Source organism: Argiope bruennichi, chromosome X1 (assembly GCF_947563725.1).
Source record: "Argiope bruennichi chromosome X1, qqArgBrue1.1, whole genome shotgun sequence".
Classification (NCBI taxonomy): Eukaryota; Metazoa; Arthropoda; class Arachnida; order Araneae; family Araneidae; genus Argiope; species Argiope bruennichi.
In genome coordinates, this window is record NC_079162.1 from 67,129,526 (window position 1) to 67,142,799 (window position 13,274).

At 29.2% G+C, this 13,274-nt stretch overlaps 1 protein-coding gene across 2 annotated transcripts in view; it reads left to right on the forward strand.

The window, feature by feature from the left end:
• The first annotated feature begins 533 nt into the window (after positions 1-533).
• The window catches only part of LOC129958862 (homeobox protein OTX2-B-like), a 115,394-nt gene continuing 102,653 nt past the window's right edge, over positions 534-13,274 (forward strand). For both annotated transcript variants that reach the window (XM_056071582.1, XM_056071583.1), the window contains exon 1: positions 534-894. In XM_056071582.1, coding sequence (XP_055927557.1) covers positions 801-894 — 94 coding nt within the window. In that variant the 5' untranslated portion in view covers positions 534-800. The remainder of the gene's footprint in view (positions 895-13,274) is intronic.

The window sequence follows — 13,274 nt, forward strand, 5'->3', positions numbered from 1 at the left end:
CAGTGTATCAACCTCTACTATGCTCTGTCAAAAATGCAAATTTTATTAACCATTTCAAGAGGGTACGAAATTATCGCGCGTTAGGAAAGAAACTCCTATATAATAATAATAACAAGGAGCATTCTGCATTCCTTCCTTGATGGACTGCACTCGAGAAAAGTTCGATGGAGTATCCTTGGTAAAAATAAAGACCGTCATCCGATATCAGATGATCGTATTAAAATTCTTTAAATGTTCCGCAGACCACATTGTTACGCGCCGGTTTGTTTCGCCTGCCTGCCTGCCCCGAACGAAGAATACTTTTGCATTCCCCCCTCCTCCCCTTTTAGAGGGGAAATTTCGCTCCGTTGCCTACCTCGGGCATCTGGCACGAGGGGGAGAAGAAAAAAAAAAGTCCAGAGAGAAGGCAAGCTCCCCATTGGCTGCTGGGTCCAGGGGGAGGGCGTGGCTCCGGCGACGATTGGCGTGGAGGCGTGGCCGAGCGGGCGGACGAAGCGTAGCTCACGGCCGCGACAGAAACGTGGCCACCGCGTTCCACACCAAGCCGCTCGTGAATTTCTAGAACTTAGCTCCTTCTTTCCCCCGGCGTGGAACTGGCCGTAAAGCTGTGGCCAAACTTCGAAGACGTTCAAAGCCGGGGGGGCAGCGGGGACAATTTCGGCCCCGCTCTCACCGGCTTTCTTTCCTATCGGTCCGGACACCAACTGTGCGGCAGCCCACCGACCTCGGTGGCAGCTTTCCAACCATCAGGATCTTCGTGCACCCCGTTCTCAGCGGGCCAGAGTGCCCCATCCGGCGGCATGGCCTACCTCAAGTCATCGCCTTACTCCGTCAACGGCATCGGGCTACCTTCGCCTGGTGTCGATCTGCTCCACCCCACGGTCGGATATCCGGGTAAGCCGCTTACTTTTTCTTTTTATCCCCTATCCTACCCTCCCCCCTCAAAAAGAAATCGGCATCGGCTTAGCGGCCGGACCTAGAAGAAAGCCGATTAGCGTGTGATGGATGTTAAGAGCTTAACCGAGAATAATTGTGAAGAGTCCTGTAACAGAATAAATATCCTATGGGCTTTAAACACACCCCGACCTATCCTAGCCTACATGCCCTTATTCACAGTAGTCACCTACCTTCGATCACACAAACATGTAAATTCCCACATCCTCAAGGAACTGTTCCATCTCTAAGAGATTCACTATGGATTGATTCATTATAATTTCAAATATATATCGATATTGGCTTGGAATACCTTCGCTAATCGAAACTTGCAGGTTTGCTGCTTCTTGATTCATTTTTTCTTTGATTTTATATAATGCATTTGCAGTGCTCACACAACCAGGAAATATCAAAGTACCTTTGAATCATTAGGAATGTATCTGCTGTCTTATTTTTTGGAATATCATCTCCAACCTAATATCTCAGGTTTGCTTTAGCCCATTTTGCTTTATAATTATTTAATTTTGACTTTATATAATGAACTCGAAGTACTTATGCATCTAAAAAATATTCAAGTTTCCATTAAGTCACCAAGAATTAATTTAGTGTCATATTGGTTAATTAAAAGATTTATTTTCCTCCATTTTGGTCTTTCATTTGAGATTTGCAATACCTTTTTATTTAAAAAAATATATATATTTTTAAGTTGACAAATATTAAATCTTCTTCTAGTTATTTTTCTTGAAAAAGTTTCACTGATATTTATGTTCTAACATTCGTATATCAACAGCCAGAAAACGAGAACGCTTTAGCTCGGAGCGTTCTTTTCTAGAAATTCTGGATTCGATTTCGTAATCCAACTGTCCCTCTCCCTTAGAATATCTTCGTAATATCAACATCAACACCAACCTTTCTCCCGTTGCCAATTTTGCAATAGTTTTAAGTATAATCTGGCTCAAGTCCTGTCTAGCCCCTTTCCTCCTCCATTCCTCCAGAAAACAACTCGCCGTCGAAATGATATCTTAACCTCCTTTTTGTCCATCCCAGAATGTCTACATACAGACAGCGCCAAAACGGAAAGATTCCTTTGAGATTTCGCAATGTGTACAAAGTGTGTTTTGTCCGTCTCATGTTTGTCCGGCTGCGGAGAACAGTTGTAAACTTTGAAGATGACATACATTCCCTACCCTACTTTAAAGTCTGTGTTTGTTTCTAAAATTGTGCTATGGATTTAATATTACAAAATTTGTGTTTTCAATGAAGTTTGAAATAAAATTCACACGTACTAAGAGCAATTACGTTCTCGAAAGATTTATAATCAACCATAATTCAAACCATAATTGCTCTTAAGATAATTCAAACTTGATCTCCAATTAAATTTTAATATTATCTAGTGGAAGTAAGTTTCGTATGGCTTTAAGAAAATGATAGCTAATACATACTTGACTTCAAAAGATCATTGCATACATTTGATACTTATGCCTTATTATTTTATGCCTTTTTATTATCCTGTATCACATTTGAAAGTTTTTCAATCACATTTTTTACTATCCTGCTTTTATATTGTGTGTAATGATATATGATATGTTTCAGTATTTATAAAAATCAATGGAAGTATGCTATAAGAAAAACGTTTCAAAAATAGTAGTTTAAATAAGAAAATTTTAAATTGTATCTTGTTTAATGCAATGTTAACCATTTTTGTTAAAAAAAAAATGGCGTATTTTATTTATTATATTATAATTTTAATTGTGGATAAAATTATTATATTTAAATGCATTAATAATTTAAACCATATTTAAGAATTAATGCAAATGATGCTTACCACGAATTCTGTAGTATTTACCCTAATATAGTAGAGACCTTTAGACGTATGATATTTAAAACAATAATTTTAAGTGAGAAATTTTAATTAAATCCAAATGTGCTCTTTGGCTAACTCATTTAAAGTGTTACATTTATTAAATATAAAAAAAAAATGCCTAAATATTCATTTATTTTTTTAAAAAAAATATGCCTTAGATAAATCATTTTCTTGCCGCTATTATATTTATAATTTCCAATTTGTGAAATATTTTCAATAAGCATTCACAGAAAATGAGTCAAGTTGTTAAACGATAATTGATGGAAATAATGACATTTTAAAATTTAAGTTAGAGATCCAGTGTGTGATGCGTTTTAAATCGCCACGAACTCTTAAAGATAAAAGATCACAGAAAAATAATTTCAATGCCCTTCCCTCTTTTTAATGATAAAACAAAGACGTTATAAAAAGAGAATTATGTCACATCATCCTCAAATTGCAAAAATGAAATACAGGCTTCGATTATTTTTCCCCAAAAAAGTATAAGATTTAAGCTTATGTTATCAATTAGCAGAAAATAATTTCTCTCTCTCTCTCCCTCTTTTTTTTTTTTTTTTTTTTTTTTTTTGGTTAAACAACAGGGAAAACAAGAACTGTGTTGACAAATATTTCTGCTTTAAAGTTTTTTTTTTTTTTTTTTTTTTTTTTTTTTTTTTTTAACTCGAAAGAAAAAAAAAAATATCATGCCTTTTTTGTGTACTTTTTTTCTCTGACTTTTTGAGTCTTTATGATGTTGCATTCGATAAATTGAGTTGAATTTTTAAAATTCGATACATTGAATGTTCTGCATATTTCTATTTGTTAGAACATGTATGGCGAAAAATAAAATTCTCCATCTAAGTATAATATAATAAATTGCCCTCTTTGTAAAAATAAATAGAAATCAAATATATACATGTATATCGATCCATGATAAACCTACCGTGCTTGTACTTCAGAAAACAGATTATTTAAAATGATAAATTTCTTAATAGCGCTGGAATTGCGAATAAAAGTCTTTAATTATGATGCTTAAAAAATTTACCTTGTTTCCATATCATTTTTCGTATTGTTTTATGTAAAGTCTTGAAAATTATGAAATACACGGCAATTTTTAACTAAAAGGAATAAAGTATCCTTGCTTTGGTTCATTTAACTAAACGAGGGAAGGATTAAAAAAAATTTAAAAAAAAAAACTCACATCCTAATGAGCAAATGTTTTTTTTTTTTTTTTTTTTGTCTTTTTCCCATTTCTTACATCGCTATTACAAATATTTTAATAAAAGCTTATTTTTTTTAAAAAAAAATTTTTAGTACTCTAATTTCAAATTAGAGTGCTGCATAATAAATTATCTTAAAGCATTTCTTATTTATTTATTATTGTTCCTTAACACGATGCGTATATTACTTGTATTGTCACAGAGAACTGAATTAGAACATGCTTATAATTTTAATCATTTTCTATTTCAACCATAATTATCTCAATTTATCTCATACATTAAATAAATAATTTTTAAAAAACTGACTGATGATTAACTTATTCCATCAATCAATCCAAGTTCATTAAAGGTCAACTAACATCCAAAATTCGTTTCTATTTGTAAAATAGTACGAAACGATATCTTGAGTTGTTTGTGTATTTCCAATTCCAGTTTAAAAAAGAATAGCAGGGGAGTTTCGTTTTTCGAACCTTTTAAATTTTGGCTCCTAGCCACTGCGCTGTCTTTTCTCTGCATTGCTGACAACTCAAATAATTTGCGATCAGCCCACCCGTGATAATCTTTTCCTCACGGAAGACATCTAATCTTACAAAATCCACAGGCATAAAAATTTGAAAAGATACATAAGGTCATTGTTCTTAGTAATTGAACAGAACTAAACAAAGATGCACACAGTTGTTGAATTAGATTGATCTTTGACAAGAGAGAAATAATTAGGTCTAAAGGTTTTAAAATTGCAATAAATAGTACTGGATTATATTTCTGTTGGTTTTATTTTAAGAAATGAATTGAAATTTTATAGAAAACATTTTATTGTAAACATCCTTAAAATTATGAACTTTTACAACTTCATAGTAGATTAGATTTAAGGAATAATAATAATAATTTCAAGCATGAAGTAGATTTAAAGATGTTCAAAATTGTAATAACTTTTTAAAAATAAATAAAATGAAGAAGCGGTAAAATCATTTTAGTAACTAACCGTTTTTATTTTACGGATGTGCACATAATTTGCTGAGCAATAATGATAGGCAATGCAATTATTATTATTTTTTTTTTCAGAATTTAAGATATTTTTAAAAGGTAGACAATTGACCTTGTTGTCAGTGTACAAAATGAATATTTCAAATAACAAATAGGACATCTTTTCTTTGTGAGGTGATATTACTTAGCTAAATGGAGCAAAATAAAATATGGAAATATTTGGCATTGAGAAATACTGTCCTAAAGTTTAACTATGCAATTAACATAATCGTCGAATCACTGCTTCAATTTTTAATATATTTTACACTTACAGAAGCACGAAAAAGGGAGGGAAAATTATATCTAAAAACTTATGATATGACATAAGTAGAAAAATAAATGGCTATGCATTCACTGTGAACATTCAAAAGAGCGTTTAGCTTATTTGTCTTCCAATAAAAAATAATAATAGTCCATTGACAATTTACTTTCAAATGCGGAAACAATTCTCGATCATAACAAAGACTGTAATAACGACCTGGCATTTTTTTTTTTTTTCGACTGGCCGAAAACAATTTAAACCGAAATCACAGATCTGTAGATAGTCTTATCAGTTTTCAATTGCTACATAAATCGCGGTCGATGTCAGAGAGCAATGCTTTGAGCTGGATCTTTTCCGTCGATCGTGAGCCCTTTGCCCTTCTCCCAACACGGATCCGATTCCGAATAGATTTTCTGGATGACTAAGTTCTACGGCCGTAAGCAAACAGCGCCATGTCGGGCTGGATTGAATAGGCACCGAGGCACGTGTCGGTGCAGATTCCAAGCGTAGTCGATAAGCATCGCGGTCAGAACGAGTTTGGGGGGCCCCCCAAAGTTCTTGTCTTGTACAGATAACCGAATGGCTTGGCCGTCGCGATCTGTCGCCTGCCTGCTTGTTGATAGTGGATCATCTCTGTAGGCCATCAGCATCTTCGGGGACTCAAACCTGTATAGGCCGTCGTCTTTCAGCAAGCGGTACATCATGAAGATAGTAATTTTCTAGAAAGGCGTCAGGGTGGTTGTATTTATCTGCATAACATCAAAAGTGTCTTTTTTTTCTTTTTTTTTCTGGATATTCAAGGTATATTTCTTGAATTATGTTTAGTTCAGTTAGCAATTTTCTGACTGCATTATCAAAAATGAAATGATTTTCGGGTTTATTTCTACTGTTTATCAGGATAACAGTATACGCATAAAAAGAGGTTGGCATAGTTTCTGTAAAAAATCATGTGTTAGGAAGTACAGCTGTGTAAATCTAAGAGTTGACTTTCAATCCTCTCATTAGGCCCTCAATAATTTGGAAGATTCCAAAATTTTCTTCAAGGAGTTACAGGATGTAAATAGTAGCTTTCAAAAGGATGTCAAGATGTGTGTGCTTATCGGCACAAAGGAATAGGTTATTATTATTATTATTTTATGTATATGGTGAAAAAGTTCTTGAATATTATTTGTTTAAAATATGATTTCGTTCAGTCAATGTTTAAGTTTGTTGATTGCTCTTGTTTGGTGGAATGCATTTCAAAATCCTTGTTGCCATTTTGAGAATTATGGATAAACGCAATAGAAAGGGATTACATATTTTTAGGAAAATAGCCCCAATTTTTTTTATGAAGTACATTTTTTTGGAAGAGAAAAAAAATTAATTTTGAATACTTTACAATAAAAGCTGCAGAAGTATTTTCTACTTGGACATTTTTTATACAACCAATACTAATATTTATACATCAACAAGAACGTCTAGCTGCCCCCCTCCCTCCAATAAATGCAAGAAAATATCAAAAATGCAAATAAGGTTGCTTCAGTAAATTAAATTACTATTAGCAAGTTGATTGAGAAACTACATGCTTTTACTCTTATAATAATCAATAATTAATTATATCTTTGTGCAAAATACTGTTTATTTGTTGAGTTCAATTTATCAATTTAACCTGTAATTGTTCGAATTGATATTTTTTAAAATTATATTTATTTATATCTTTTATACAATTTCCTGTTTGTTTATTAATCATTTGTTTACTTGTTAATTTTATACAATACAAATTTTTATGTAAATTGCTCCATTGTTTACTAGTGTTATTAAAGCAGATGTTTTGAGCATTTCTTTGTCTGAACAAATAAGGAGGATATGTTTAATTAAATAGTATTTATATGCCAATAAAAAAAAATCAACCTGAATTCCTTGTTATATTCTATCAGAATTATTAACTAATTGATTCATTAACTGCTTAGTAATTATAAAATGTGCATTTATCCTCTTTCAACGTGATATGATTTTCAGAAAATTTATAGTGTTCTGGAAGTGTTTAATTTTTGCATAATATACCAAAGCATGCAGTGACTAACTGATAGAAGGAGAAAAAAATATGTATCGTCAATTTCTTTAGAAAAATTTAGTAAAGAATTTTACAATGCCTCCTAATCAACTCAACAACTTCTTTACGCAAATGTGTGATTTCTAATTCAATAAGTTCTGTAAGTTCCAGCAATTTCTAATTAAAAAAAGTATATATACGTGAGAAAGCGCAATACCTTAATTTTTCTTCACATACTATTCACATGATAAATAAGCGCAAAGAAAACCGTATATAATATAAAGTTGCAATGAAGTTTATTATATTTAATTCCTTCTAATGTTTTATAAAAAAAGTTAGTGTTATTTTATATTTTACTTATGATTTGGGTCTTCTAAACTCACATTCAGAAACATTCATAAAAGATAGGCATATAAATTCTTTGCTGAAGTATCAAAAATATTTCAAATCAAAAATATTTTTGCAGTTCTTGGCGAATATATTGTTCATTGTCTAATCATGTAAATAATAATTCTATTAGTTCAAATCAAGTTAATCTATATTTTGAACCAAAGACCCATGGAGTAAAAGCATATTGTATTCATTTAAATAAACTTTTTCTAAAATGTTTTAAGGATTTTTTTTAATTGATTGAACAGTTGATTAAGCTGTAAGACTATGGGTAAATATTTTTAAGTGTAACACTGGATTAAATCAAATGTTGTGGTAAAATGATATTTTATAAATCATATATATATATATATATATATATATATATATATATATATATAAACTTACCGCAATTTCTATTAAAATAGCTTTGATTCATTTTATCTTTGTATAATATATATTTGAATCATCTTATCTTTGTATAATATACATTTGAATCATTTTATCTTTGCATAATATACATTTGAATCATTTTATCTTTGTAAATATTTTTAAGTGTAACATTGGATTAAAACAAATAATGTGGTAAAATAATATTTTATAAATCATAAAAAGAAAACTTACCGCAATTTCTATTAAAATAGCTTTGAATTATTTTATCTTTGTACAATATACATTTGAATCATTTTATCTTTGTAAATATTTTTAAATGTAACACTGGATTAAAACAAATATTGTGATAAAATGATATTTTATAAATCATAAAAAGAAAACTTACCGCAATTTCTTTTAAAATAGCTTTGTATCATTTTATCTTTGATGAGATCATTATTCTTCGGTCTAAATGCAATGGTGCCCAATTTCAGTTAAACCAGGGAAAAAATTTTTCACTGCTGATTAAAGTTTGTAGAATCGCAGTTAGATATTATGGCAAAAAATATATCTTTAATTTGTTCCTGTTTTCAGAAATAATTTTATCAAAGAGCATATTATTTCTACTTCATTTTCTTAGTTTCTATCTTCAATTTCAGTTATTTAGGGATTTGTTTTTTTACCAGTGAAATTTTTCTTTCCTTAAATTTTTGATAAGCATATCTTCGAACTAATTAGTATGGATTTCTTTTCCCTTTCCCTTTCACTTATCCTAAGTTAATTCCTTTTTATTAACCCATTAAATGCGGATTTATTGTGTGTGTTTTTTTAAAAACTTAACATCAATGAACAGTCATTATTTATTGACAATCAAATAATTAAGATAATTTTTTCTGACAGTTGTTTTGTATTAAGACAGTTATCGTTATTGGCAAAAAAGTCATGCCAAGTCATTTTTATCAGCAACTTAATAATAGCAAAATTTTTCGGAGTTTATTTAGCAACTAAAACTAAATATTTGTTATCAGGGCGATTTTTAAATGAAGAATAGTTATTATTTAGTTCTCAGATCTTCGAATAATAATAATCTATTTTTAGAAATTCAAAAGAAAAAAAATCATAGTCAGCTTAAATCATAGCTGCATCAATTAACCTAGTCAGCTTAATAAAATACCACGAAAGCAAAGATTCTAAAAATATTAAACAATTTTCGCGACATTAAAGTTTTAACTTGGAGAAAGTGTTGAATATAGTAGAAATAACTTAAATTGTTCTTTATTTAAATTGTTCAGGATTAAATAAAAAAAAAAAAAATAGGATGTATAAAACTTTTACACTATTTTTAGACTCAAGAAAATAATTGCATTTAAAATTAAATCCCCCAGATTCATTTTAAGGATTTTACTTCTATTTGTTGCAAAAAAAAAAAAAAAAAAAAAAAATGACCTCATTAATAACAGAACTAAAAATGAAATCCTCTATTTGAAAATTTTTGATTTTTTTTTCCTGTTAGAAAAAGAAATCCCTATTTAAAAAACAAGTTGTTATGAAAGGAAACAGTAAATATTTCTTATTATTATAGTTCTGAAGAAAACGTGCATAGTAATAAAGCAAATACAATATGTTTACTGTAAATAAATAAGATACATGAGCATGCAAGTTGGAGTAATTCATTTTCAGACATATTTACTTTTTATGCGTTGAAACCATATTAACATGATAATGTAAATATGTAATGTGTGTTTTTTATTTGTTTTCGTAAACTTCTAGGGAAGATTATAGTATTACGGGAGACCCTATTTAGGGCGAATATATAAAATAGGAATAACAGAAATAAAATAAAATATTCTTTGTTTATCAATCATTTTTACATTGACGATATTTGTAACTCCTAAAAAAGCAACAGATTTTCCAAGCGAGTCATAGCGAAAAGCGTATTTTACCTTAATACTGCCAATTATTGATCAGCAAACGATATAATATAAAACTTCTTAGATTGAGATTAAAAATGTGATGTAATAATGCTCCCTCCCAGAATTATTTAATATTTATTCTAATACTGAGTAAACCAGATCCAGCGCCAAGAATACGCATACGCAGGACAGAATACCAATTTTACCCTTTTTTTTTTAATTAATACGCGAATTAAAAGCAAAAGAAGGGGGAGGGGACAATATCCACTGCATATCCACATTAATGTGTTTAAAAAACACATTACGCTCAAAAACTTATATGTAATTGCTAGAAACGCATTTATGTCAATAATGTCAATCATTTGTTGGTGGTTGATATAATGTCATTGAAAAATATAAATCTTTTTTTAAATCAATATTTAGTTTTTTTTCTAGTATTTTTTTCAAAAGTTCCAAAAATATGTAACACAAAGCCAAGCTTTAGATTCATCAATATGAATCTATGTTAAAGAACCCCCCACTCCGTTTTTTGCTGCTTTTATAAGCCATCTACAAAATCCAGTACTAGTTAAAGCAGATAATCTTAAAATGTGATGAGTTACTTTAGTTTTCGATTATCATCAACGTCTTGATTTATGGAATAAATCCCTTGTGTGCTTAAGGATTTTGTAGAATTTTAATCGAATAATAAGGCATTTTATTACTTTGCTGATCTTCTTAGAAACAGATATTAAACTACCTTGTAAAACGATGTGCAGTTTTAATTTTTACCCAAAAGCCTTGAAATTTTTACAGCTGGAAGCTAACACAATTGCGGTTAGTCTCTTCTTCAAATACAAAAATGTGAGATTTTGTAGATACTAGCAATTCAATTCCTCTTATTTCATTTAGCAAAAATTTTAACTTTTAGATCTATTAATTTACAAATAATTATTAAAAATTATTTTTAAACATTTTAATGAAGTGTGCCTGGAATGTAATGCATTTACTACAAAATTTCGATTTAATATTGTGAATGCCATAGTGAGAAATATGAATAGTATGAAAGCAGATATTAAGAATTTTGCTTATAATAATTTTAAAGGATTTAAAGTAGTTTACGCTGTCAATGTAGTAATGTTTGAGATTAGGAGATATTTGCATCCATTGTTTCCCACCCGTTATCTAAGCCACTGGACTTAAATACCTGCAATTTTTGTTTACGAAACCAATGCATTTACAAAAAAGCCATTTGGAATTATAATAATTTAGTTTTTTGCCACTTTTGCATTTTAAATGAATAATATTATCAGTATAAGATATTTTAAAAAATATAATTTTGTTTACGTAAAATAAATTAAATGTTTACAATTTTTTTTTTATTTAGAAGCTCTAACTCTCCAGCTACATAAATTTCTTAATACTCTATTAAAATGCGCTGTTTACAAATAGATCCAAGTCTTTTTAAAACATAGCGGATTATTGTTTGCACAACAAACAATAACAGTACGGTAGAATACTAGTTACCCAGTCTGAATTGTCAATTATAAAAAAAAATATCGCTTTGAGGAAGGAAGAAAAAAAAATAATAATAATAGGAAGAAAAGAAATCCGCAAATACATTCTTCCCAAGTGAAAACAAGGAAATAATGATCCGACTAATATTTTCAAGCAGAGATATTTTAATACTGTATTAAAGTATTTTGAATGAAAACAACATTCTTTTTAAAGTTATTAAACCAATGCGTTAGGCGCATGTCAATACGCATGTATTTTTTTTTTTTCTTTTCTAAAAGTAACTTTTTTTTTTTTTCATTTATCTAGTTTTCTGGATATTTGATTATCCAGATCGGTTCTGCCCTACTTATTTCGAATAATTGAAGTTGTACTGCTTATAGTAATTTAATATTATAATAAAAGGAAGTAAACATATTAAGCGACGAATTTTACAGAATGTGTAATTGGATAATCAAGGTCTATTAGCCACTAAAGGAGAAGCGTTATATAACATTGTAATTCCATATATATTTATAAAGCATAAATAAAATCTGTGAAGCTCACATCTGTAAATCTAAGAAATGAGGTAAAAGTTTCATTCCACAGAATTTGTGCTGTTTAAAATTATTTCGAATTTGAACCTTCCCCGTTTGAAATTTCTTTGTTCTAATTATAAATCTTTTGAAAGTTTATCAAACCACTCTTCTAAAGTATATTAAGAAGTACTTAAAGCGAGTAAGATGAAAGCGATGAGTAAAGCGAGTTAAGATGAAAGACTTTAAAAATAAATATTTTGTTTTCAGTATCATATTGATACAGAAAACAAAATACTTATTTTTGAAGTCTTTTCTTCTTAACTCAGTTTAAAATGTAATACTGATTTGGTAATTAAGTTTCATTAAAAGGGAAAATAATTATTTTTGCTTTGTAGTATTTAAAAAAAGAATTATGTTTAACTACTTAACAGGTTATATATAAAGAGAAAAATGATAATTACTATAAAGCAAATCAAAGTTTCTATAAATCCTTAGAAAGATAACAAATTTCCTTTTAAAGCAATTTCGAATTTTACCCCCTCCCCCATTTCAAATTTCTCAGTACTGTTAGATATACTTTGAAGGTTTATCAAGCCTTTTGAAATACCCACTTAATACATTTCGGGCAATAAACATTGATTTTTTTAAAGTCTTTCATCTTCTGAATTAGCTCTAAAATATTTAAAATAAAAATTCGACAGTTAAATTTTATTTGAAAGGAAAGTAATCATTTTTGCTCCAAAATAGATACTGATTATCTGAACTTTGTTATTAATTATAAATAAATAAGAATTTCTATAAAATCATAGAAAACCGACTGATTGACTTTGCTTTACTGCATCTACCAAATTTATTACTTACATGCATTTAATATTTTATTTATGGTAATATTTATCTTATTTCAACAAATTTTTATTCGGTTCTTTTGTTTTACATATTATCTTTCGCTTTCATACCTATTCTAAATTATTTTAAAAGCTTTGAACCACGTTTTAAATTTAAAGGCTGGAAATTACAAATGCATAAAAGTTTTGACTTTTAAATAAATTATATAATTCTCATTTCATGATTGATTTTTAAATCTACATTAATTAATATTCGAAACACTTGGTTTTGATCTTGAAAACATTAAAGCGGATTTAAATCAATTATTTAAATCAAAATAACTAATTTTGTTTTTACTTAACTTCCTAACCTTGCAAATGGTCGAAAAAGCTAAAGCAATTTTTTAATACAGTTTTATTTAACTTGAATTGTTTCATAAATGTAAAAATGGAATTTTGTAACCGATATTT